This window comes from Periplaneta americana, chromosome 6 (assembly GCF_040183065.1).
Source record: "Periplaneta americana isolate PAMFEO1 chromosome 6, P.americana_PAMFEO1_priV1, whole genome shotgun sequence".
Taxonomy (NCBI): Eukaryota; Metazoa; Arthropoda; class Insecta; order Blattodea; family Blattidae; genus Periplaneta; species Periplaneta americana.
The window spans coordinates 116569736-116596653 of NC_091122.1; the positions used below are offsets into that span (position 1 = coordinate 116569736).

The following is a 26918-nucleotide window of genomic DNA, read 5'->3' on the forward strand; positions in this document are numbered from 1 at the left end:
TGGTAGCACGTATGGCCCTTAATCTATCGCCAAGAACACCTACCCATACGTTGATTGAGAATTGGTGTTGATGCCTTGTTTCTTCAAGTGCATGGGAATTTTCATCAGCCCACACATGCTATTACGAAAATTCACAACAATCTCTGCTGAACCCCGCTCATATCCACAACCAAACTTTTATTTTCAGTATTCCTTGCGACATATCTGTATTCCATGCCAGGGGTGTCAACTACGGTATGATTATCTGGTAGCCTGCTATATTGTAGGGCAGAAAAATGCATTGCCATAAATGGACGTCACATTGAGCACCTCCTATGAACAAGTGTTCAGATCTCAGAAAGTATGTGTTGTAGGACCTATGTTCATTAGGCATTTTTTCTTGTTTTGATGCATGCTACTACCTCCTAAAATACTGGATACTTTTTTTTTAACACCCTGTATACACCTGTACTGTAAAATATTTAAAAATTACTTTAAATCTTTTAATAAGGATGCCACATATAGAAGTCTGGCATAGTAGACAGGGGACACTGCACCAATGCAATGTAAGAATTGGGAGTGTAATTGTCTATTGCGCTAACATTGAACTACAACACAAAGAAATACAGTTTTCTGTCTTTCTAACTTGTAAATGCCGACCATATATCCCTGAAGCATCTGTCTATCTTCGGACAATGATGGACACCACATCGAAACTACTCAGAAAGTTTTATAATATTAACACAGTAAAGAAGTTATAATGTTAATCAGTGACTATATATATATAATGAATTGATAATGGAAATTATGGGAAAACGGCTGAATGGATTTTAATGAATGACTCCTCATTTTGAAGCTTGGCATCCAAGGATACGGGGGAAAATAGTAGCTTTTAGTGAAATGTCAATTTTCCTATTTTCCAAAATCCATCTGTCGTCAGTTTTGAAAACTAATGGCTTTTCAGAATAAGACAAAACACACACTACAATAAACATTATGGCACGAAGTCCATGACCTGCAGAATTGCTGACATATTATTTAGGGCTTAGATTCTCTGATATTATAATGCCAATATGTCAATCTTCATTTGTGTAATTTTTTGAGACCATGTCTATATTGGTTATTAAAAACTTCAAGATTACTAGAAAGAATTAACAGGCCTGATTCTCTGTTGTGTAATTTTCTGAGTAGATCTGTGTATCGGATATTAAATCTACAAAACTTAAGATGATTTGATGACATCATTACCATTAAAAATGAAACATTATTATTATAGTTAATGCCATTATTTGAGTATTTGTCACTAATGATACACATTCATGCCATACTGATGATATGAAAGTGAAACATTTTGCGGTTATATAACTAGACATAGAGAATATTTTAAATTAGATCATTTCTATTATATATATATAGTTATTAACCAAGTGGTGTGGGTATTTTTCAGGTATTTAATGTTGGTGCGATGTAGATATTTATATGTGTGATTCTCTAATTTTCCTAGGTTATAGCACAGTACTATGGAAGAGGCATTAGTAATTGACCCATGCTTCTTATTTTAGCTGCATCTTTAAACTATATCAAAATTAATTTAATATTCAATTTTTGGTTTAATTGATTAGATCTGTGATCGCTATCAAGCATGGAATTTTGTTGTAGGGAGAATAGCAGGCCATTCACTTCTTGCTGCAATGATGAGGTAGAATAATTTCAAGGGAAAAATTGTTCTGGGACTGGGTATCGGTTCCAGGACCCTTTGCTTAGTGTATGAATGCTCTACCGACTGAGTTACCCCAGATTAGATTAGATTAGATCTTTATTAGCCGAATAGAATTACAAGCATTCATGGCGTCGTCAGTACACAAGAAAAATGACATAACATACAATATAATACAAAAATAGACTTAATTCTAAATAAATTTAACAGTTTAATATTAAGTGACATGCAAAAAAAAGAGAGAAAAAAAAATTTAAAAAAATATATATAGGACAAGCTTGATCTTCAGTCTCCACTGTTCTACCTAGTATCTTCTCTTTTTGCTTTCCCCTGTCTTTTCTTCAACTCTGAGTTACCTGAAACATAAATGGTCAAGGGCAGTATCAAGAAACGTTAAATTATAAAATTTTAAATTTAGGTATTCATTTGTGCAAAATGGCATATGTGTTAATAAAATGTTCTTTACCTCTTTTTTGAATTGTGTAAATTTGCACGTCATATATGGGAAATTTAATAAAGGAAACAGGGAATTTTATTCCACGACACCTCACAATTCTTCCCTTTATATCCACACAACTCAAATGGACTGACAAGACGCCAGAACCCAACTTTGAGTGCACACAATTCTGTGTAACTTAAATTGTGGCTTTCTGTTAACGTACCTACAGTAACGAATAAATTATGCAAATCTGCCTTTCAGGGCAGTACTGCATGATAATAGAAATACATATCAGCCAGAACCTTAATCGAGGTAATACTTTATTTCCTCAACTAGGCAGGGCTTCGAACTGAGAAGATAAAACCCTCGTATGAAACTTTACTGAGCAATGTAATCCAGTTGTATTGGTTTTATAAATCCTATTGTGTATACTTATTATCTTAATATAGTAAGGATAAACAATACAGTAATTTCACAGTTTATTTTTATGTATTATTATGGATCTGGATAGTACTTATATTTGTGATATTTACAACACTAAACTTATTCGTCTGCTATCTTGAGCTGCCACAGAAATGACGTATACGGAGTAGGTATACTCTTTTTTGTCGAGAAATTTCTGGTCACCCTATGCAAAGACTTTTATATACTATTTTTTTTTTAAATACGGTTTATTTAACTACGCTCGCAACTGCCGAGGTTACATTAGCGTCCCCGGTATGCCGGAATTTTGTCCCGCAGGAGTTCTTTTACATGCCAGTAAATCTATATACTGATATGAGCCTGTCGCATTTAAGCACACTTAAATGCCATCGACCTGGGCCGGGGTCGAACCCGCAACCTCGAGCACAGAAGGTCAGCGCTATAACGACTGCGCTATCCAGGCCGACAATATGTATTATGATTTTTTTCATTGTGTAAATTTGCACGTCATATATGGGAAATTTAATAAAGGAAACAGGGAATTTTATTCACTTCATGTTGGCCACATTGAATTAGCATTTGGCTAGCCGTGCGTTTTTTTTTTTTTTTTTTAAGCGCTTCATGTCTTTGCTGTGGCAAAGAGAGGGTCGAAAAAAACTCAATTCGGCCAGCTGACTGCAAAATGGTGGACAATTAATATTGGCGTCTATTACTACCGTAATAAATTTAACCCTAAATGAAACGAACATGTTAAATGGTTTGGACCGTTGCTTACGAGATTACACAAGCTGGCGCATAGCACGATCGAGAGTAGGTCTCTGTGAGTCATGACAATTTCTGCCGCTAGGTTCGCCTGGCTGCCCTAAGAAATGATGAATAGTACCATTACAAAGCATTGTGTATCGTGAAAATAGTTCGATTAATTGTGCATTACTGATTGAGTGCGAATATTATAAATATGCCAAGCATATTACAGTGTTATTTGAAGTTTGTTCAGCTAAGTTATATTCGAAAATTGGCAGTTATCCGTCACAATTCTAATTATTTTAAATCCAATATCTTCCACTACTTTTAGGGCTTCCATAATCAGTTTTGCCAACTCATCTCCGGTTAAATTGTGTGTAAAACAAAATGACACTGGTATTCTGTACTTTGTAGACAGACCCTTGAACAGAATGCACAGCAATTTATTGGCCAGCTTATTTTCAATCCAAATAGCATTTTTCTCAGTGTCTGTCATTCCTGTCAACATATCCAAATTTCTGTCATACATCAATTTCGGTTTAATACTCATTTCGTCAATAAAGAGAGATCCAACTTTTTCATTTTCATGCTCCAAGGACTTTTCCTCTGTAATTAGCCGAGCCTTTATCAAAGAGTGACACCTGTTTCTCCTTTTGAGTGACCAATATAAGTTTTTAATGTATTTTGATGGGGTAAGTGTAAAATACCCAAGTTTCTTAGTAATCTATAGCCGGTAGATGACCTGTTAGATAGCAATATGCAGATTTTCAGTGTGTTTTCATGAAATTTACACTTTTGTTTTCCGAAAGCCTGAATTTGTTCAGTCAAAAAGCTTGCTTTCAAACTACCTTCTTTAGCAGCTTCTTTTATTTTGGTAAGTTGCTTTTCAATTCCTTGTTCTTCCTTCTCGTTTTGTTTCTGTAAACTCCAGAGCTTGCTTTTTAAATTACATATTGTCTGTCTTAGTTTTCCAATAAGCTGATTTTGTTTCCGAATTGTCCTAGTAATTTTTTTTACGTTGTAATGTAATGGCTTTGGGAATTTTTTTTTTTACTTTCAATTGAGCACTGTATGGCTATAGTTTTTTTACGTGCTTCATAGATTTCTTCAATTGAAACATTTGCTTCATTGAAAGCTGATTTACTATGTTCAACATTGGATTTATTTTTCTTAGCAGGATGGATGTTATTCGCCACTTCTGTTATCCTTCTTTTATTGCGTCTATTTATGTTTGAAACATTTTGTTTATGTTTTGGAAAATCATCAAAGACGGATGGTACCACATTAGGAAGCAAACGTTTTAATGTTGTGCTAATGCTAAAATCAGCTTCTTTGAAATGTCTGCTGCAGACACGCGATTTCTTGTTTGGCGTCCAAAGAGTCCTTTGTTTGTCCCCTTGGGGAGAAATGGCTACACACTACTTCTTTCTTAGTCCTTCATCTTGTGGAAAACAATTAAACGAAAAAGCACATTCTTTATTCTGGTTCGATTTGCCCAATGGCACACAGCAGTAAACCATTTCAATCACACAAATTACAGGTTGACTTCCTAATTTAATAAATACTAATTCAAAATATATTTACACGCACTAAAATGCTACAGCGTTTACTATTACTATGCCCAATAGATTAATCAGTAGGCCTATAGAGATGTTTTCACAACTGCAAGAAAAAATAGCGCAATAATTATACTTCTTAGTTATTGTGACGTTCGTATTTTTTTTTTAAGAGAGGGAAAACTTAGGCCTTCTTGCAAATGCTTAATTATGAATTCAAGGAAATTAAAGATAATGCAGTACCTTAATTAGTTGCAATATCTTATTTAATAACAATATTAATAATATTAGGTGAAAAGGGTAGGCTATAGTGCGTATATGTAAGATGTCAAGTTAATTTATTTCCGGAAATGTTTGGTGTATGAACTGAAGTACAGAGCAGACAGTCCCTCAGTTTATATGTAATATGTTTTAATATCAAGAATGACAGCCTTTTATTGTAATATAATTGAGGAGTAGAAGTTTGGAAATTACGTCTATTGTCCGTAAAATATTGTACGAAGCGTTTAATAAGCAATGGTGAGTCCTTTAAATGTCCCAAATGGCAATGTCATTTAAGTGTTCTGCTATGAATATTTAGGGCAGAACAGCGCTCCGAGCGGCGGAATTGACATTACGAGGGAACTACTTCAGACTCGTTTTTCAAGCGCTATGTGCCAGCTTGTGTAATCTCGTAAGCAACGGTTTGGACTCAAGGCTTTTTAACTTTACCCAGGTTGCATCAGTATGTATTGACTAATCAGAACGCAGTCCCCGTAACACGCATTCCGCCATGATGGATCGTGCAGCAAACTCGTTAAGCTGTGTTTAGATTTGCTGCAGCGCTGCTACAGCGACTGTGAAGCGAATGTAAAAGAACGATCTTGCTGCAGCGGTTTACGTCTTGTTTAAAAACCGCACGGTTTGTGATGTATTTACTTAATTATTAATATAGTTACATTATTGCCATTTTTATTTGATTGGAGAACGTATAACGAAAACAGAAAATAATTGTGACAGTTTTCGTTTTAAGGTAATAGTAGACATTTAGCATTTATATAAGACTGCAATTGTGAACTGCTTAAACATATGGGATCTGTGTTGTGAGCTCCAAAATTGTTGACATAACCTATAATACATTTTATGTTCAGCTACATGTTTCTGAGGATTTTATGTTTAGCTACGTGTGTTTTCCATAATTCTGTTCTATATTAAGGAGTTATGGTTAATTTTCAATTGCTACAAATTGATTTTGTGAGTTATACAGCTGTTCGTGTTAAATTTGTAATTATGTTTCTTTAAGGAGTTTAACTGATGGATCAGCAACAGGCAGTTCTCATTTTGAAGGATGATAATGGAAGGAAAGTGTATACTCTGGCACCGGACACGCGTAAACGGTAATATTTAAGTAGGGTAATATGATAATTATGTTTGAATCTCCTATTCTGTTTGTAATTATTTTATGGACTCTTGGCATATCTATACTTATAGCACAGACTTCTCACAAAGAATGTTCGAGTCTTATTATTGCATGAACTGACTGTGACATAAGACGAATCAAGATTTAAGTAGGCCTATGTAACATAAATCATATACGCTCTTTTATCATTACATAATAATTATCAATCTTCGGTGAATCTTTCTTATGTCCCAGCCACTAATAAATAAATAAAAAAATACTTTGAAAATGCCTTGGATTTATAGTACTGATTAGTAGAAATTGACGTAATCACTGGGAGAGCTGTAAGCCCACAGTTGCTCTAGAGGTTAAGTTACAGCTTTTCTCATTATTGTAACCATTGATTTAATGTGTGCTGATAGAAGTGGTCTTTATATTTCTCATGTATAAAATACAGTAATATTAGGGATTTTATATTTCATGAAACTAACTTTCAAAATTATGTTGCTTTGTATTAAATAAAGTTTCATTCATTTTTATATCTACAGTAGAGTCCCTTTTATCCTGCACCAAAGGGACCAGGCTAGTTTCGGATACTTGAATAAATACCAGTATATAAAAAAACCTTCGTATTTCATGGTGCCAAATGTTGAAACTGCAGCCATGTGAAGCTTATTTCTCCATCACTTGCTCATAACTGAATAAGCATAAAAACTGTGGATTTTCCTTATTAAAACACATCACACAACACAAATAATACACTAACTTTAGCTTCGAATATTCACTGAATTAAAGTTTGTGGGAACTTACTAATGTGGCAAAACTGACAGCCCAGACTGTGGCAATGTGGCAGAATTAAACTTTTTTTGGCCCAGCCAAAAGTACTGTTGTCTTAGTATTGCCGATTATTTGGGTGCTGGTTACGAGAGATTTTACTGCATTTCCTTCAGCTACGTTTGAAATATAAACTTCAGATATAATTATTGCAGGTAATGACCAAGAACAATCATACATTCTAAAAGAAAATAATGTTTTCCACAAACTAAAGTTCTGTGATATTTAGTTAGTTGTATTTACTCATTAGCAAGACTCTTTATGTTTCAGATTTTGTATTGAAGATAAGACCCATGAAGTGGATGATGCTGAAGTCAGTGAATTATTATGCAAGCGGATAAAACTTGAGCAACCAGACATTGATGATCAATCAATAGGGGCTGAATCCATGCTTCCAGAGGAAGCTTGCACCCTTGTGGCGGAGTTCCATGATGCAGGAGAGACTATTGTTCCTGATAATGCCATTGCAGGTGTGATTATTTTATTTCTTATAGTTGCATATTTAATTTTCATTCCTATTGTGTTTAATTTTCCTCTGAACAGACTAACTGAATAGTAGTATGCTCACTTAGTACTGGCCACTACATGGAATATATCTCCCAACTATTGAACAGTTTAGTGCTGTCAAGTAGTGCATACTGTAACCCAATACTCTGCCAGCTGCCTTTCTAAACACAATAACTTAGTAGTATTTGAAAGTGAATAGGCCCCTTTTAAATGCGTGGTTTGCATCTTACAAAAATTATCTCAACAATAAGCGAAAGTTTTTGTTTCGTTATTTTGGATATTTATATTTCAAATTATGTTTTAATTTATGTAGAATATGAGGATTTTCCACACGTACTTTGTCTTTCAGTCCCGCGCCGTGGCATCGCGGTCTAAGGCATCCCGCCTAGGACTCGCGTTACGGAATGCGCGCTGGTTCGAGTCCTCATGGGGGAAGAAATTTTCTCATGTAATTTCGGCCAGTGTATGGGACCGGTGCCCACCCAGCATCGTTATGCACTTGGGGAGCTACGATAGGTAGCGAAATCCGGTTGCGAATACCAGCTATAACGGCTGGGGGGATCATCGTGCTAACCACACGATACCTTCATTCTGGTTGGATGATCGTCCACCTCTGCTTCGGCATGTGGGCGTGAGGCCAGCAGCCGGCTGGTCGGTCTAGGCCCTTCACGGGCTGTAGCGCCACGGATTATTATTATTATTTATTACTTTGTCTTTCAATTAGGGTACTCTTATAAATGCATATTGCTTGGTTTGGATCTGGAGATCAAGTCAACCATAATCCTCAGCTGGCCATATGATCATAGAAAATATCTTCCCTGCCTCTTTTATTGAGAAATTTAAAATATGCAAAATGTGTTGTTATGCGTGAAATAGCCATCAGTTATGTCTTAATGATAATTCAGCTAAGGTTGTTTGTAGTTGACCTTGTATAGAGACAATGGAAAATGAGAACATAAGTGAAGCAAAAGGGCTAATTGACAATCAGATTATTTTGCATTTAGCTGTCACTATATTTTGGAAATGTTTTACGCCATATTTCTGGTTTATAATTTAAGGAGATAAGTATATAACTACTGCCCTTCTTTGGACTGTTAAATTTATCGTTTTTAACATAATAAGTTGCAAACTGATTTACATGGAAACATTAAATATATCTTTTCATTCATAATTATGTTTGCTTAGTAAGCCCAGATGTTAGGAAAATTCGTGGAAACCTAATATTAGATGACTATTATTTTTAATAGTATTAGTATCACGACATACTACATATCATCGTTGATTTTATGAAACTTCTATGTGACAATACACAGCATAATTTTTCAGGAGGAAGAAAAAATTAATTAAAAATCAATGGGCCTACATAAGAATATGAAGTAATTCCGTAGAAAACATTGGTGAATATAGTGAACATAAATGACATCGTCGAGGATCAGTGTAGAACTATTTATATTTAATTAATATTTTCTTCTCCTGAAAAATTATTTTCTGTACTGTAACATAGGAGGTTTCATAAAATCAACGCTGATATGTACAATAGAATCTATTTTAGTGTATTGATCAATGTAATTTATTGAAAATTAGAAAAAAATAATTTAGCCACATACTGTACATTTAAATATAAGTAATTTTATATTTTTAATCTGAGAACAAACAACAACAAAATAAAAAGTTTTCAGTTTTCTGATGTTAGCTTTTTAAACAATTAGACTGGAAAGAAGAGAGGTGCCATGATGTGTTTTGTTGCAGAAAATGGATATATTGTTGCAGCAGAAGTAGTGATGGGAGTGGAGGAAGAAGTGATAGCTGGAAATGAACTGGAATTGGTTCAAGCTGAGGAAGTGGTGACATCACTGGCTGTGACAGGAGCCACTGATGGTACTGTACATGGGATCTCCACAGTTGCTGTAGCAGACGAGGAAGAAGAGGAAGATGAAGATAATGAGGAGGAGGATGAAGAGGAAGAAGATGAGGATACTCATGTAGTAGCAGATAGCATCGTACAAGCTATTGAAAGGTAAGGAAAGTAGATTGTACCCAAATCATAATTTTAGAAGTTTATATGGTACCATAGTCAATTTCATAGATGGACACTGATAACAATGGCATTTCCACTTTTAAAGTAATCTCAACTAGACTGCACTCCTGTCAGAGTTAGTACATTGCTGGAAACAGTTTAAAGAATGTTTTGCAGAATGAATTGAGGGAGGGACTTCCATTGTAGCTTTGGTTACATCTTACACTGAAGAGAACCTGTACCCATGAAAACTGGTTTCTCATGTAAGAAAATTTGTAAAACCATATGGTACTATGTCGGAAGAATGTAAAAGATGTGACAACACTGTGGTGTTTTGCATTGTCAGTCCTTTTATGATAAAATTATCAACTAGGATCTCTCTTCCTTCATTGAAACGTTTGTATCACGTAATGAATGGTCCATGGCTTTTTTCTTAGTATCTAGTCCTGTTGAGGTATGTTACCATTTTAACCAACTTTTGACAGAATGTTATGTTTGTACATTGTTCAAATACTGACATAATGGACTTAGCCACTATGGTAATTATGGAGTTTGACTACTGCGCGGTTTTTTAAATAGGGCTCTTGATATAGGGTAGTTTTATAAGGTGAAAACAGTGTTTTGCTTTTTATTTGTCGGAAATGATAGGAACGTGTTTTTTTGTGTATACGGTTGAATTCGGCAGGTGTTGTGATGATTGGTGGCTCGGTTTCAGTGGGATTGTTGTTATTGATTACTGGTGGGGAAGTTCGATTGGTAGATCGATTGCAGTATTGAAGGATCTGTCTTCTGTCTGGATGAAGTATATCATGTCTTGTTTCTTTTGATTAGTAATTTATTATGATTTATACAGTTGAATTCAGCAAGTGTTGTGATGATTGGTGGCTCGGTGTCAGTGGGGGTTCTTGTGATTGGTTGGCGGGTGGGGGAGTTAGATTGGTCGAACGATTGCAGTATTCAAGGATCTGTCTTTTGTGTGGATGACTTCGATCGAAGTGGATCATGTCTTGTATGCGGGATGTAGAATGAGTGAGGCAGAGTTTATTAGATTGAGGGAAGAAGAATTGCGTGAGTTCGTAATTAATCATGATGTGTTATCTGATAGTTGTGCATGTGGCAATTGTGGAGATATTTTGAAAGCAGATTGGAAGAGGAAGTGTTTTAGGTGTCAAAAAAGAGTTAGTCTTGCAAAAAAGAAAAAGAGGGTGTGTGGTTTTTTTCGTTCTGTGTTCTATGGTATTTTCTTCAGTAATACTTCGTTAAGTATGGAACAAGTGTGTGTGTGTGTTTTTTTTTTTTTTTTAATGTTCTGGTTGTTTCATGATCCACCCCAACAAGTTTTTATAGAGAAAGAATTGGGTTTCACTTCAGGGACAATGGTAGATGGAGTTCTTTTAGCAGGGAAGTCTGTTTGGACTGGGCAGTTAGAAATTGTAAAGACTAGGCTATTACACTCTTACTACGTCATACTACTTTTGACCAATAAAACTGTACGAAAGGACATATTTGAACCAATCATGGCTGCTTATCGCACAATTTTATCGCGTCCCTAGCATTTGTTTCTTTGTTTGCCAACATTTGAAACTGCGCTGGTCTGAACGTCAAATTATATATATATATATATATATATATATATATATATATATAAAATTACAAACCACTCCAGTCGATGCACAGCAGTTTCAAATATGACTCGCATTGGCATTCATGAACAAGAATTAATAAAAATCACTGATCATACCTATGCATCTTCCGAAATCCGATTTACAAATAAATGAAGAGCACCATTCGGAAATCCTGAATAAGTTGAATACACTATGTAGGCCTAAATCAACAAGTTCCACTTCTATTACGCACATGTCCAATATACCATCAATTGAACCACCAACCACATTCAAATTTGAAAATTGTACATTCAATAATTATTTCTTTTAAAATTATTCATGTTTATTTTTTATGTCATCGTCGTTAATTAAAACTTTTCTAACACTTGAGTATATTAGTTGTTATGTTATAGCTTCTGCTATATGATATGGATAGTCACGTATCAGAGATTGTTTAATATTAAGATTTATTGAAAATCATCTATCAAGTGACGTTGATTACTGGGATTCGGATAATTGAAGTGGAATGCAACTGTTTTAATAAAAATGAAACTGAATCAACAAAGCCTTCTTGACTAGTAACATTGCCATCGTGTATAGATCGAGAACTTCTCGACAAGAAGGCATTGCTAGTAATCATAACTCACTACTTCCATCTAGCATGCATCTAGCGTAATATTTGTAATGTTGAGATGGTATAATAATACATTTGAAAACAGTTGTATTTTCGTAAGTCAATTAATATTTTATTGTATTGGAGTACTTCGTTACTTCTAATCTTTATATACTTTCTTCTAATCGTGTAATAGTCAATTAAATCCCACTCGAGTTTTGATTTCCTCTAGGTAAATCAAAACGTCTAGTGAGATTACTGTTGATAAACTTGGAGGAGTGAATGTTATTGTTGAAATCGATGAGGCTAAAGTGGAAAAGAGAAAGCATGAGAAGGGAAGGATATTAGAAGGACAGTGGATATTTGGGGGCATGGAGCGAGGTAATTCAAAGAATTAGTTTGTTGTAATGGTGGAAAAATGGGTTTCAGAGACTTTATTACGTGTGATTAAGGAACGAATTTTGCCCCGTACGACAATTGTAAGTGATTGCTGGAGTGCTTATTGTTGTATGGGAGAACAAGATTATCGACATCTGATAGTAAATCATAGCATGAACTTTGTGGATCCAGATACAAAAGCTCATACACAGAATATCAAGCGCACTTGCAGGAAGTGTGGTCAAGAGTCCCACGTTATGGTCGAAAGAAAGCCTACTACAGTGGCTATTTGACGGAATTCCTGTTTAAACGAGCTTATCTGGATCATTGAGAGAGACTTCATGAGTTTCTCAGGGCAACTGGTTGCTTATATTCACTTCATGTCTAATTGGCAAGTTGTAGAGCTAATTATATTTGCCGGTAATTATGGATTTTGGACTATTTTTTTTAACTTTCATTTTCGCCGTATTTTACTGATGTAAAAAGGATAGAAATATTTTCAATTGTCGGAAGTCACCTATAATAACGTAAATAATGTACTCTAACCTAACATTTTTTGGTTAGGTTAGTTTAGTTTGTAGTTCATTTTCGACAAATGAAAATACTTTAAATTGTCTGAAATCACATATAATAACTTAATCTAACCTAACCTAACATTCTTAGGTTAGTTTAGGTTATAGTTGATTTACGACAAATGAAAATATTTCTATCGTTTTTACGACGGTAAAATATGGCGGAAATGGAAGTTTAAAAAAAAATTGTGTAAAAGTATTTAGTCAAACTCCATAATTACATTATAGTAAATTTCATGTAAGGTAATGTCTACATATGAGTTTACCATCAATGAGTTTCATACTATGCGTGTATTTTATAATGGTACAGTGTTTCATCAACAAGCCTCAACTCAGTTCTTCTTTTCTTAGTAAAGGGCCTTAAGATCATTCACTCATCTCATTGCTATGTCTTACACTAAAAAATTCAGAGTTAACTAATGATGATTGGTTGCACTGTATGAAGGACATATTGAAATAAAATTGTTTGCATTGCCTATTTCTTAACACGTGTATTTTTCCCCATAGGAATGATATGAGTGGAGTACTGATGCAGCACATGGACATTAGAGAGCCTTTGTCAACTCTTCAAAGTTTATTGGAACAGCAACTTGGTGTGGAACTGACAGACTACCAGTTTTGGCTGCAGGATGCACAAATGGTATGTTATAGTGGAGAGAAAAAGCATTGGCTGATTGATGAGGCTATTCTTCTTCATGCTGCCTCCACCCATGTTCTACCACTATTTATGCTCTTACATTTCATTGATGGGTTGCGTCGACATGGTTGGCGAGTTGGTATAGCGCTGGCCTTCTATGCCCAAGGTTGCGGGTTCAATCCCGGGCCAGGTCGATGGCATTTAAGTGTGCTTAAATGCGACAGGCTCATGTCAGTAGATTTACTGGCATGTAAAAGAACTCCTGCGGGGTCAAAATTCCGGCACATCCGGCGACACTGATATAACCTCTGCAGTTGCGAGCGTCGTTAAATAAAACATAACATTTTTTTTGATGGGTTGCTCCCGAAACAACTTTTACTCTGCAAATACGTAGAAGGCCTATAAGTTGTTGTTTTCTAATGCCAGGCATTTGACAATAAAGTCGCAAATCGTCTGTAGCTCCATTTAGATTGGCAACAGGCCATGACTGTTTGGCCAAGCGTATTCTTGAAAAACTGGATTCAGAATAAAAATATTCTTTTCGTTTTCTTTCGCAGTTAGAGGGGCACAAGAATCTTGTAGACCAGTGTGTACAGGGAGAAGGAAGGGTGCAGGTGAATGTACAAATCAAGACAGATGGTGACATAAAGAAGATAAATATTGTAGATGTACTTAAACCAGCAGAAGATTATGGCGAGTTACAAGAAGATGCCTGTTGTAAGTATCAGATTTGGACTTCAGAGTTAAACACACAATTTCAGTCTGATTCTTACCACCTTTTTTCCAATATACGAGTATTACTGAACATTTGTATTACAGTTAACCATTGGCGTCCTTAAATATATTAATTATATGTTTTAAAAAGAAAAGAAGTATAGTACATGCATTGAAGGTTTTCTACAAACGTTTCCAGTTCGGTATTGTAAGCTAGAGAGCAAGGTTGGATGGCACAGTCTGTAGAGTGACCCTTAACTCACTGTGAACTGTTTCCATTTCTTTGCATGTAGATTTTAGCTTATTAATTGTAAAATTATTTACATCATTCTTACTATTATTATTATTATTATCATCATTATCATCATCATCATCATCGTCATCGTCCAAATCTAGAGAATTAGATGAACTGGGACATCTGTATAGAAAAAGAAGCAGATCCATATTGAAAAGTCTTACTAACAAAAATAGATAGTAAGAGAAGAGTTGGATGTCCTAACATCAGATGACTGAATAGTATTAAACAAGATCTGAAAATACTGGGAAAGGAGGGTAAAAGATAGGAGTGAATAGAGACGCATTATAGGGCAGTTAAAGCCTGCAACAGACTTTAGTGCCACCAATGGTGATGTTTATCATTATTATATTGATTTTTTTTATCACAATTTCTTTAAAAATCTTGGTCCATACATTCATTTCATAAATTTCTGTTTATGCTTTCCATGATTCAGTCTAGACAGATTTTGATAGTTCTAATGCACCTACCGTAGAGTCTCAATTATTCGAGGGAGTAAGAGGGCAAATTCGAATAATGCAGAATAACAAAGAAATATAATAAAACTAGTGGTATAGTAAAATATTTTATTTACTGAATAAAAAGGAGATCAAAACTTTAATGAACAAAGAGAACACAGTAGGCCCACAATAATTATAAACGTTTAGAATATATAAGAAAAAAATGTGCTGATTGATGTTTTCTCGCTGCGAGATCCCACCATCCTCCGTACAACCCATGTCCATGTGCACAACGGATAGCAGAACATGTGTACAGCTCGACATCGCAGGATACTACAGCATACTGGTGTATAGTCCCACCAAAAGCACAGTACCTACAGTAAAAATTTTGTCAATCACGAATAGTGGATAATATGGAATGTTAGATGACCAAAGATCGGATAATCAAAACTCTGCTGTACTTTCATTCTCAAGCTTCCATTTTGGAATCTGTCTAACAATCTTATTGGGCTGCATACACATGACATGGTCATATAGTAATTGTTTCATTTTTTACTTATTCAGCTGTGAAATTCTGCAGAGTGTTTTAAGTAGTGTGTGCGTGTGAACTTTGAAATGTAAATCTACATTGAGTGCTATATAAATTTGGATAAAATATGATTTAATTAATATTGTTGAAACCAATTGCATAAATGATAACTCTGTACAGAACTCATGCTATACTTCTTATAATTGTCACCATATACTAAAATGTGTACTTCCACATTGTATTTTAAAATGATAGACTTGTGATTTATTTTTTATTTCAGTGTAGACTTTAAATTAAAATTCAATATTGTTACTTTATATTTAGATGAGGCTCCTGTTGCAAAACAAACTGCACCAGCTGTGGAAAAACACAATGTAATCCGATGGGTTGTTGACAGTCATTTCAAGAAGGAACAGCAACGTCTGAAGATTCCTTCAGGTATACTGTGTACAATGTTATGGAATTCTTTTTTAAATTTAATTTATGGTGAAGTAAAAATTAAACCACAATACTAAAGTATGCATATTCTTTAAATTAGTTTCACGTCACTCATTATATAAAGGTTCTGCAAAAAGAGATTCATGTGCGACTTCAAGTAGGCCTAGATAGCCTGTAACTTTTCAGTGTTGTAAGTTTCTTTTAAAACTGACAAAACTTGCTACACTGAACTCCAACCCACTCTAAAAAGATACCCACAACTGTCAAATTCCAGTAATTAGTGTATGTTTGTATTAGTAATAGATGATATTAATGTACAGTATTGTAGTATTTAGAAAGTTGATACTGAATAACCTCTTCAATCCTTAACCATTGTTAAACAAAACAGTAAATAAAACTTCATTATACCAAGGCTAGTCAGAAATGGTGGATGCATGGAAGGGAATAACTATCTGTAAGATTGTGCATTCTCGATTCTTTTATTTATTATTCGTCAATGAAAGACTTTTCTCCTGCTATCATTTACTGCTCCATATGCGTTTCTGTAATGTTTTTCATCACGTGACAGCCACAGGGTCATGATAATTTACAAGATAGGTTTTTTTCCCTGCAGCCCACAGAGTTACCTCTGTAACTTCTAGAATGTGATCTATGGCCAATAATTTTGATTGTGTATGAAGCTAGTGAAATAATGCAATTCAGAGGCAGAGGGTAGCCTGAGAATCCAAGCAGAAAGATTTTAACCAGATTATTTTTCTCAGTTTAGAGTATGCATGTAATATTGACATAAGTTGAGTGACATTTTGTTTGTTTTGTTTCAAGACCCAAATGACTGGTCAGTAGCCCATGTACGCCTGTGGCTGCAGTGGGCTGTGAGACATTTCAATCTGGTTGGGCTGAGACTCAGTGATTGGAACATCACAGGAAAGCAACTATGTCAGTTGTCTCTGTCAGACTTCCAAGCCAAGGTACCTCTTGATCCTGGTGATCTGTTCTGGACACACCTGGAAGTTTTGCGAAAGTGTAAATTTGTGGGTAAGTTATACTGACTTCTGTAAATGGTCTGGAAAAAGTGATCAAAGCATGGCATCACATGGCTGTTAATGTTACGTTTTTCTTCCTCCTCCAGCTGCCTTCCCCCCCCCCCCACCTTCCACCACCTTTTCTTTTTCTCTTTCTCTTATTCTTTCACATTCTATTTCACCTTATCTCCCCTTGTTCATCTTCAACTTCTTCAATACATGACAACCTTTATGATGATAACATTCAATCTATTTTGGACCATTGTGCATCCCATCCACAAGTGTTAAGCGGGCAGTACAGAAACAGATATGTATATAGTTGACTGGTTTGTCTTTAAATCGACCAACCTTATGGTCTAGTGGTCAGAGCTTCTGACTATAGTTCATGAGGTCCCAGGTTCGATTCCCAGTTAGAGCACAGGAATTTTGCCTTAAAAGTAATTATTTATGTGTTCATCCATGGTCTGGAATTTAGGTTAAGGGTTAATATTTGATATAGTCATTGGTAGTGAATGAGTAACAGTTATTTAACTGAAATCATGTTTGTGTTGTATTCTCCTCCTGCTGTAATATATTTTTGTAAATTTTAGTTGGTTATTTAACGACACTGTATCAACTACTAGGTTATTTAGTGTCGAGATTGGTGATAGCTAAATGAGGCTGAGGATTCGCCATAGATTACCTTGCATTCACATTACGGTTGGGAAAAACCTCGGAAAAACCCACCCAGGTAACCAGCCCCGAACACAACTTCAGACCGGTAGGCAAGCGCCTTAACCGACTAAGCCATGCCGGTGCCTACTATAATATCTCTCTATCCCTTTCATATGGTCTGTTAACTCATTACTATTAATAATTATTATTATTCTAGAATGTGCTGTACATACTTATCCATGGCTGCAAAAGGGTATCTGTCGGATACAGGGGGGAGAGCCATTAATCCTTCCCATTGAAGGCTTTAAGGAACCAACCTGGACAAATACCCAATGTCCCATCCCTACCTTCCCATGGTGCAGCTGTTAGTAAGCATAATTTTACGAGCTGAACTAAAGGGTGGGGCTACTCATCCATTAGCACTGGTCAGCTTGATGAGTTAATGACTGAATTTGGTATAATTTTCCTCTATCCAATACCTAATTCCCTCTTTACCCTATCCTATCCAGTCCTCTGACTGAACTCTTACTTTCTTCGATCCCAATGGCATTAGAGCATTCGAGGCCTAGGGGTTCATTTCCCTTTCCTTCCTCCCCTTTCTACTTTTCTGTTCCTAGTGCTGACCTGCTATGGCACTAAAATCGTCCTCCAGTGGCTTAAGGAGGGAAAGCTGGTGATCAACAAGATCTCCCAGCTAGGTCCAATGGACCCGTCGACCAACAGCAGGTGTGGTCCTCCAGACATTCTGGGGGTTGTGTGTGAATGAAGTAGCCACCAAAACGTTAAAATATGGTGTTCACTTAAATCGGCTACAACTTGCCATTTAACTCCAATATGAAATGAGTACCATTAAGGTAAAATTATCCGGAGGTAAAATAGTCCCCCAATCGGATCTCCAGGCGGGGACTACTTTAATGGTACAGAATCAACTAAACATCTTACAATGGAATGCTGGCGGTATAACATCAGCCAAGAAGACTGAACTAGCCAATATACTCTCAGATAATAATATAGATATCTTCCTTATCCAAGAAGCAAATCTTAATGCTGACCAATTAAAATATTTTAATTTTAAAGGTTTTAATATGAAACTGTTACCCAAAGGTAGACAGATCAGTAGTGAATTCTCGCAGGTACATCAAAGAAATTAATTACAAATTTTCAAATCATAAAAGAAATGGATAATCAAGACAAATTAGAACTAATAAAAATTGAAGTATGGAAAAATCAACAACATTTCAAAATCTACAGTGCCTATAACCCACCTAATAATCCCCTTGATCTAACTTTGGGGCTACGATAATGTAAACCAACCTGGAAAAATGATCATGGACCTCCTAAATACTACAACCGCAGAACTTGTCTACAGAAAAGAAGATCCCCCTACTTTCATTCATTATTCTGGTTCTGGTACAAATCCAGTCTTATTACTAGTAACATCAGATATCCATCACGAAACAAAGAAAAAAATAATTGAAGGCCCTGGATCTGGCCATAGAGTCATCATTGCTTCTATCCATCTCCACCAAAACCGAAGACAGGCACCCTACGATAACAAAACAACATGGAACTTTAAGAAAGCGAATTGGAAACTGTTTACAACAGAACTCGACGAACACCTCAAGGTCAACACACCACTAATGGAAAATACAAACTCAGATAGATTGAACAAATATTTCTGTGAATCTGTTCTTAAAATTGCAAAAAAGCACATTCCACGAGGCAAACCAAAAAAATACACACCATTCTGGACAGAAAACCTGAATTTATTGAAACAAGATAGAGCTAAAGCAAGAACCAAAGCAGAACATAGCAAAACACCAGAAGATACTCAAGATTGGAGGAAGAAGACTGCCATTCTTAAAAAAGCAATCATAACAGCAAAAAAGAACAGTTTCAATACATTTATTGAAAATATTAATTACAGAACCGATAGCGCTAAAACATATAAATTTCTGAAGAATATTTCCAATACACAGGAAAATACTAGCCAACCTATTATTCATAATAACAAAACACTAACAGATAGTAGAGATATAGCAAACGCATTTAATAAACACTTCTCAAACTCTCACAGATTACATCCCAATATCAAAAAAACTGACAAATTTATCAAAAGAGAATTACATAAAAATAATAAAAACAATATTACTAGTACAAAACCTGGAATATTTCATAAAAATTTTACTTCCAAAGAATTAACTCTAGCTATACAAAATTTAAAAACCAAGAAATCTCTTGGCCCCGACAACATTCATTCCGAATTTTTTAAACATCTGGGGGAAAAAGCCAAGTCTGTACTTTTATCCATTTTCAATTTATCATGGAACACCTCAATTCCTGCAGCTTGGAAAAAAGCAATCATTGTACCAGTTCACAAAAAAGGGAAACCTGCTCATGATGTTAATAGTTATCGACCAATAGCACTATTAAGCATGATAGCAAAAACCATAGAGTCCATGATCTCCAACAGATTTACTTGGTATTTAGAATCCCAAAATCTTTTATCGCCAAGACAAGCCGGTTTTCGACAACTACACTCTACCAATAAACTAGTCATACTCCTCGGCCAACAAATAAAAGACAGTTTTAACAAGAAAGAAGATACCTTGGCAATATTTATTGACTTTCAGTTAGCATATGACTCTGTTTGGAGAAATAAATTATTACTAAAACTCCAGAAATTAGGTATCTCCAGCAATATGTTCAGATGGATATCAGAATTCCTTAGTCAAAGATTCATTGCCACTAGATTCAATAACTCACTTTCTAGTTACAGACAAACATATCGAGGTCTACCTCAGGGCGCTGTCCTCAGCACAACTTTATTCATTATTTATATAAATGACTTACCCTCCCTGTTAGAGGAATCAAACATGAAAACAGCACTATTTGCAGATGATATAGTTTTGTGGACTTCCAGATCTTACAGACATAGAGACAAAATTCAAAATTCTGCTCTTAAAGCTCTAAATCAACTACATGAATGGAATACATCAAATTTGATGACACTCAATTTAAGCAAAAGTAACTACCAAATATTTTCACTCTGTAAAAAAGAAAGAGAATTCAATATCCAATACAATGGCCAACACCTTCCTAGGACTTATGAATCCAAATATCTTGGAGTTATTTTCGATAGTAAGTTAACATGGAGCAACCATTTGAAATACATTTCTGAAAAAGCTCGTAAAAGATTCTCCCTTCTAAAAAGACTAGCAGGAAAGAAATGGGGATGCTCTAGGAATACTTTGAACACTACATACAAAATGTTTATACAGCCAGTGCTGACATACTGCGGAGAAATTTTAATTACTTCACCTTTCATAAACGAAATAGAATATGTTCAAAACCAAGCTCTCAGACTCATTACTGGTGGAATCAAAACAACTCCAATAGATTCTATGAGATTCCTCACTAATATTAACAGCATCAAAATGACAATACAAGAAAAAGCACTGATTCAATATGAAAAACTTATCAGATTACCAGGTAACAATTGGCATCCATACAGTCCTCTTTGTAGATTGAAAACTCAGAAAAGTTTCATATCCATTGTTCAAGAATTAAAACAGAAAACCAATATCCCGAATTTAAAAGAAAACTTACAAATTAAACCAAACCCTTTAACTCTATTAAATATAGAATATAATCTAAATTTAACAGAAGAAATACTGAAATCAGAAGTAAACACTGAAATACTGAAACAATTGTCTTTAGAGACAATTAATATTAGGTACCCTCCACAAAACTGGCTTCATTTATACACCGACGGATCCTTGATCTCCAGAGAACAAGGTGCCGGTGCAGGTGTTACGTGCTGTCTCTTCTCACTTTATAGATCTCTTGGATATGGAACAACAAGTTTTGATGGAGAAATCATTGCAATAAGTGAAAGTCTCAGGAATCTTCTATGCCACATCAATAAATTTAGGAATGCAGTTATATTGTCAGACTCCAAAACAGCTATTCTATCAATCGTCTCTAAACACACACCTTCATCTCAAACAGCAGAAATAACTAAAATGCTCTCTCAATTATTATCACTCAATAAAAGAATTGTATTCCAATGGATACCATCCCATTGTGGAATCCTGGGAAACGAGAATGCGGATGCTTTAGCAAAGAAGGGCAGCACTGCTACTTACAGACCTGTTACTAAATCTACGTATTTCTCTGTGAAGAGATTTATTAAATCTACATACTTAGACTTCAACAAACAAAATTTGATAACTCAATCCCAAGGGAAAAAATGGAACTCTCTGCATCAAAATCCACAGTTAATTCCCGATTTACCACGAAAATCGTCTGTAGCTGCATTTAGATTGGCAACAGGCCATGATTGTTTGGCCAAACACCTGCATAGAATTGGAATATATCAGTCCCCTAACTGCCCATTGTGCAACTCAAACCAAGAAATGGATTTGGAACACCTCAAGATCTGTGCTTCAGTGGCTGGTCATGATAATATCTTTGAAAAATATTGGAGTGCAAGAGGTCAAATGACTTTATTGTCAAACGCCTGGCATTAGAAAACAACACCAACATACTTATCCATATCTCTAAAGCTAGAAAGAGGCAAAGAGTAGTTTTGAATTAAATAAAAATACTGTTAATGAAACAAGAGACTGAAAAAAAACACAAGTGATTATTCTAAAGAGAATGAAGACAGTCGATATTTCTTTGTTATGATTTATAATTATAATTTTAGAAGTATAAATTAAATTTGGTGTCCAAAGAAATTAATTTACTCAGTCATAGCTGGGTTTATTTAAACGTAATTAAAACAATGCACTACAAATTTGCTTTGTATATCTTATCGATTCCTGGAGTTCTGGTTCCAATTATATATTTAAAGTTGAATAAATATTGCTAGAAAATTTTGTTTTAACCTTTAATATGAGATGTTATTCTGTCAATTGAAAATTTCTTATACGTAATCTTTTTTTTTTGTATGGTAGCTGTGGTACAGAAGCAAGTAGATTCACTCCAATACGTCACACATACAACCACTGAAGGACAACAGATACGTGGTCGCCAACCACGACAAACAAAACTGGGAAAACTGCCCCGCATCATAGGACTACCTCTAAATGTTGTGGAGTCTGGTGGCATGGGTTGTGGGAACAGGACAGGTAAGATACAGTGTGAATTATTGTATGTATGCGTGTATATATATATATATATACGTAAGAAAGGAAGAAGAAATTAAATTAGCTACATCTCTTGGCCGTGGTAGTGCCAGAGGATTTGCATATATTTTCCAGGAATATCCTTGTATTGTGTTGTCTAAGACTTTTTGTCATGATGACTATTAATTTTGAATGTGTTTTTTTTTTTATAAATGTTTATGGCAGGTACTTGATTGTTCATATTTCACCCATATGAAATCAGTCATATAGACCAGTGGTTCCCAAACTGGGGGTCATATCGCGAGATGATTTACAAAATAAAACAAAAACCATCTTATTAATTTTTATTTATTGATTAAAGACATCAGCTCAAAGAATTTGAGTGACCACAAGGGTCCTGAATACACTAAACATGTACAATATAATATGATTTGAAACATTAAAGAAAAAAGAAAGTTAATTGTTGAAGGGAAATATATAAGTGGATTAATTGAAATAGAGATGATGATGTAATATTTGAAGAGAATCCTTGATAATATTTATAAGAATAGACATTACATAATCAAAAGGAATGTGAAGTTCGTTAAGATAATTTCATGTGAATTTTGTAATAGAACCTCTACTACCAAACAGCAAACCAATGACAGACCATTATTTAAGAGGGACGTTGTACTTTTGAGAAAGATAAGGCAGACAAGGTTCATATATAGACTTCTTCTGAATATCAACTTCGGTGGCCTGATTTAGGTTCCTTTCGAAACGGATAGTAGGATCAAAAACAAGAGCCCGTTTTAAGCATCCGTTAATAGCAATAATGTCTGCCCGTCTAAAAGAACCATCTGATGATACACAATGTACTTCCTCAAGAATCTCCCAATTTAAAGTTTTTAAAGATGTCGCCAAAGCATATCGTACACAATGATGTCTAGCATTGATCAGCAGTTCGCCTTTAGGACATTGTCCAAGCACGTGTCCAAGTGTTTCAAGCTCACTACAGTCTGGATGACGGCAGCAGGTTGTGCTTAGAGTTCTGCCCGGTATTGTGTAAACCGCCGAAATATTGCTTGACATTTTTAAAGCATTGGCCCATTCTGAGGAAGATAGGCCCTTTCAATTGCTTCCTACGAGTTAGCCTTGGGGAGATCACTATAAACAATAACTCCTTTACCATGCAAGGTATGATTTGTCCAAGTTTGGAATGCTTCATTTCTTAAGTGTTTACGAATTTTACGACCTGACCAGTTGATAGCGTCAATAGTGGTGATATTCAATTTTGACACACTTACTGTGTGTTCAGAAACATCAACAACATTTTAACATAAGAATAAAAAAATGTTTGTTATATACACTAATGTAAGAAATAATTTTATTAATGTGACAAATGTGCCTGTTTTTCAGAAAGTATCTCTCAAATCTGGACTCTGTATTCGACACACACACACACACACAGTGATATCACTTTCAAGTTAATTGAAATTTCTTGTTTTGTTTTTATGAGAGTCGTGGATGAGAAGCTTCTTTTGCAAGTTCGAGGTATTCATGCATTCTTTTGATACACGACTGGTCTACACTCTGTGAAAAAGCTTAGTTTCAACATTCCATCAGAAAGTATGTGCACACTTAAATGAAATTTTCCTTCACTTTTTTTTTTTTAAGTTCAGCCAGTTGAACGCAACTGTCTAAAAATTGATTTAGCATCCATCTATGACTGTCGTATTTTTTTTAGTGTCTTCCAGAAAATACTAAACAAGTTGTTGTTTAGAATTGTGCAAACAAATTCAGTATTTGCTGTATCATACTTAGCTAAATTTTCCTCGAATTCTTTCATGCACTGGAATCTATCACATTCCTTTTTGTCAAGTGATGTCGATCAGAAATCAAGTTTCTTTATTTGATTTTATCCCTGGTTGTTATTATGTTAACATCTTGGCTTGCAAACTACTATTCACAGTGTTAAATGTTCGAAAATATCAGAAAAGTAGGTGTTAAGTGTACTTAAATGCTGCAGGCTCATATTAGTAGATTTACTGGCATGTAAAAGAACTCCTGCGGGACAAAATTCCAGCACACCGGCAATGCTGATATAACCTCGACAGTTGCGATCATCGTTAAATAATCCATAATTTAATTTTTTGTTGCAATATATTCTTCTAATTTGGCAGTTCTTTGGGTGGTATCTACTAATTCTGAGTAAAGTTATCATTGTTTTCGATGTTACAATGATTTATACTTATTAAATACTCTACCAGTTTGGTAGTAGGAGTCGCATACAGAAGTCTCACCCAAGAGTGGGTCGCATCTTCGAAAACTTTGGGAACCACTGGTATAGACTAATTTATCGACAGAGTTCTTGCCCAGGGTGCGCCATAGGAGGCTAGTCTCCACTATACTCACAATCAGATGAGATGATGAAGGAGATTATGAAGTTTTTATAATGGCTAACAATTTCAGAAATTGCTTTAAAAAAGAAATACTGGTATATATTCAACTGCACATTTTTACTGATTACAAACAGGTAACAATGGACAGATACAGCTATGGCAGTTTCTGCTCGAGTTATTGACAGATAAAGAACATCGTGGTGTGATACAATGGCTGGGAAATGAAGGGGAGTTCAAGCTACATAATCCTGAAATGGTGGCACAACTATGGGGTGAACGCAAAAACAAGCCAACTATGAACTACGAAAAACTTAGTCGTGCACTTCGGTATTACTATGATGGAGACATGATCGCAAAAGTAAGTAACATGTCTTTTAGATATTTAAAACTGTAATCTTTATTTGAAGTGACAACAGAAATATTGTTAAACAGTAACAAATAAACCTATAGAATGTTATGGGTATGAGAGATTCTCTATATAGGAAGAAAATATATTCATTATCTTATGTTTTGAAAATACAGCTGTAATTCATTCAGGTGATGACAACCTTTATGTCTACAGCCAACTACAATCATGTAATTTAGGGAGATTTTCACAATAGTTACAAGTCATCACTGATGGCTTTTCATGAAATCTTTGGTCGGAAGCAACCATTTTAAGAATGATAATATCCTTAATTATGCACAGTTAGTCACAGAAGTAAAAATTGCCTTTTTAATTCTGGATACTGGAGTTCAAATCCTTAGAATTTCAAATAGAATTTGTAGTGAACAAAGATATTTTTACTTTGCTCCAGTGGTTATCGTTTTCATTATGAGAAAAGTGGGGAACTTCTTCCCAATGCAGTACAAGAGACTTCACATTATCTTTGCTTAAATACAAATATAAGCTAGTAAATAATAAATAGCACAAGTGAAAAATGAAAATTTAAAATACATTTTTTCTCATTGCCTAGTGTCATGTATGTGACAAAATACTATTTACAACTAAGTTTTTATGCAGACTGTCGACATTCATTACACGATTCTAATTACAAAGAGGACAGTCTGTACTGGTAAAAATTCTAGTAATGCTATTGTAGAGACCAAGATACAAAATTTGGGTGATCTTAATTTTCCAAGTTCCAGTTATAACATAAACTTGGAAAATTCGGGTGGCCCAAATTTTGTTTCTGGGTCTGTACAGTCAAAACAGAGTAACACCTTTCATTTAAGACAGTCGAATTGGTGTTACATGTTCAATTTTGAACCTTTCATTACTGTCTGACCAAGTGGTTATGTCGCAGGGTCTGCAAAATGAGGGAAGTCATGTGACAGTTACTTACTTTACTGGGCCCTTTTCTTTAACTTATTTTAAACAATTGTATAATATTACATAGACTTCCAATTCCGAATAGCAAATATTTTCAGGAAAGAGCCTAACACCTTAGCCACTAGCCTTTATAGAGGAGCCAGCAGAAACGGGCGGGGAAATCAAGATGCGACAACCACTCAGGCAGACAGTAGTTTATGTTGAGAAAAATAACATGGCATTTCGTAAGGAATTGAATAAGAGGCCTGTCATCTGAGATAAAAAAAAGAAAGAAGAATATATTAAATGGAAAATTTATTTTGACTTTGCAGGTTCATGGGAAGAGGTTCGTGTACAAGTTTGTGTGTGATCTGAAGCAGTTGTTAGGATACAGTGCAAGTGAGTTGAACAGACTTGTGGAAGAATGTGCACGGAAGAGCATTTCTGTTGGACAACAATTTACCACCACATGATGGGGAACATTGTAAATATATGTAAAAGGAATTGTAAAGAATAACTTCACAGTGTAACAATCTTATATTTTGTGATCTTAACACGTTCAACAAAAGAACTGTTAGTCACATCTTTATTTAATTAAAGATAACTGAATTTCTTTAACAACAA

At 35.1% G+C, this 26918-nt stretch overlaps 1 protein-coding gene across 4 annotated transcripts; it reads left to right on the forward strand.

Moving 5' to 3' along the window:
- The first annotated feature begins 5626 nt into the window (after nt 1-5626).
- Nucleotides 5627-26918, forward strand: LOC138701659 (DNA-binding protein Ets97D-like). 4 transcript variants are annotated; one of them, XM_069828786.1, is made up of 11 exons: nt 5627-5759; nt 6141-6234; nt 7341-7540; nt 9327-9594; nt 13269-13401; nt 13956-14115; nt 15701-15814; nt 16637-16849; nt 22452-22625; nt 25138-25361; nt 26627-26918. In XM_069828786.1, the coding sequence occupies exons 2-11, from the start codon at nt 6152-6154 to the stop codon at nt 26765-26767; spliced, it is 1710 nt and encodes a 569-aa protein (XP_069684887.1). In that variant the 5' UTR covers nt 5627-5759; nt 6141-6151; the 3' UTR covers nt 26768-26918. The 4 variants fall into 4 exon arrangements, with proteins under 4 accessions (XP_069684887.1, XP_069684888.1, XP_069684889.1 ...); XM_069828787.1 differs by having other exon boundaries at nt 5669-5870; nt 9348-9594; XM_069828788.1 differs by having other exon boundaries at nt 5669-5870; nt 9351-9594.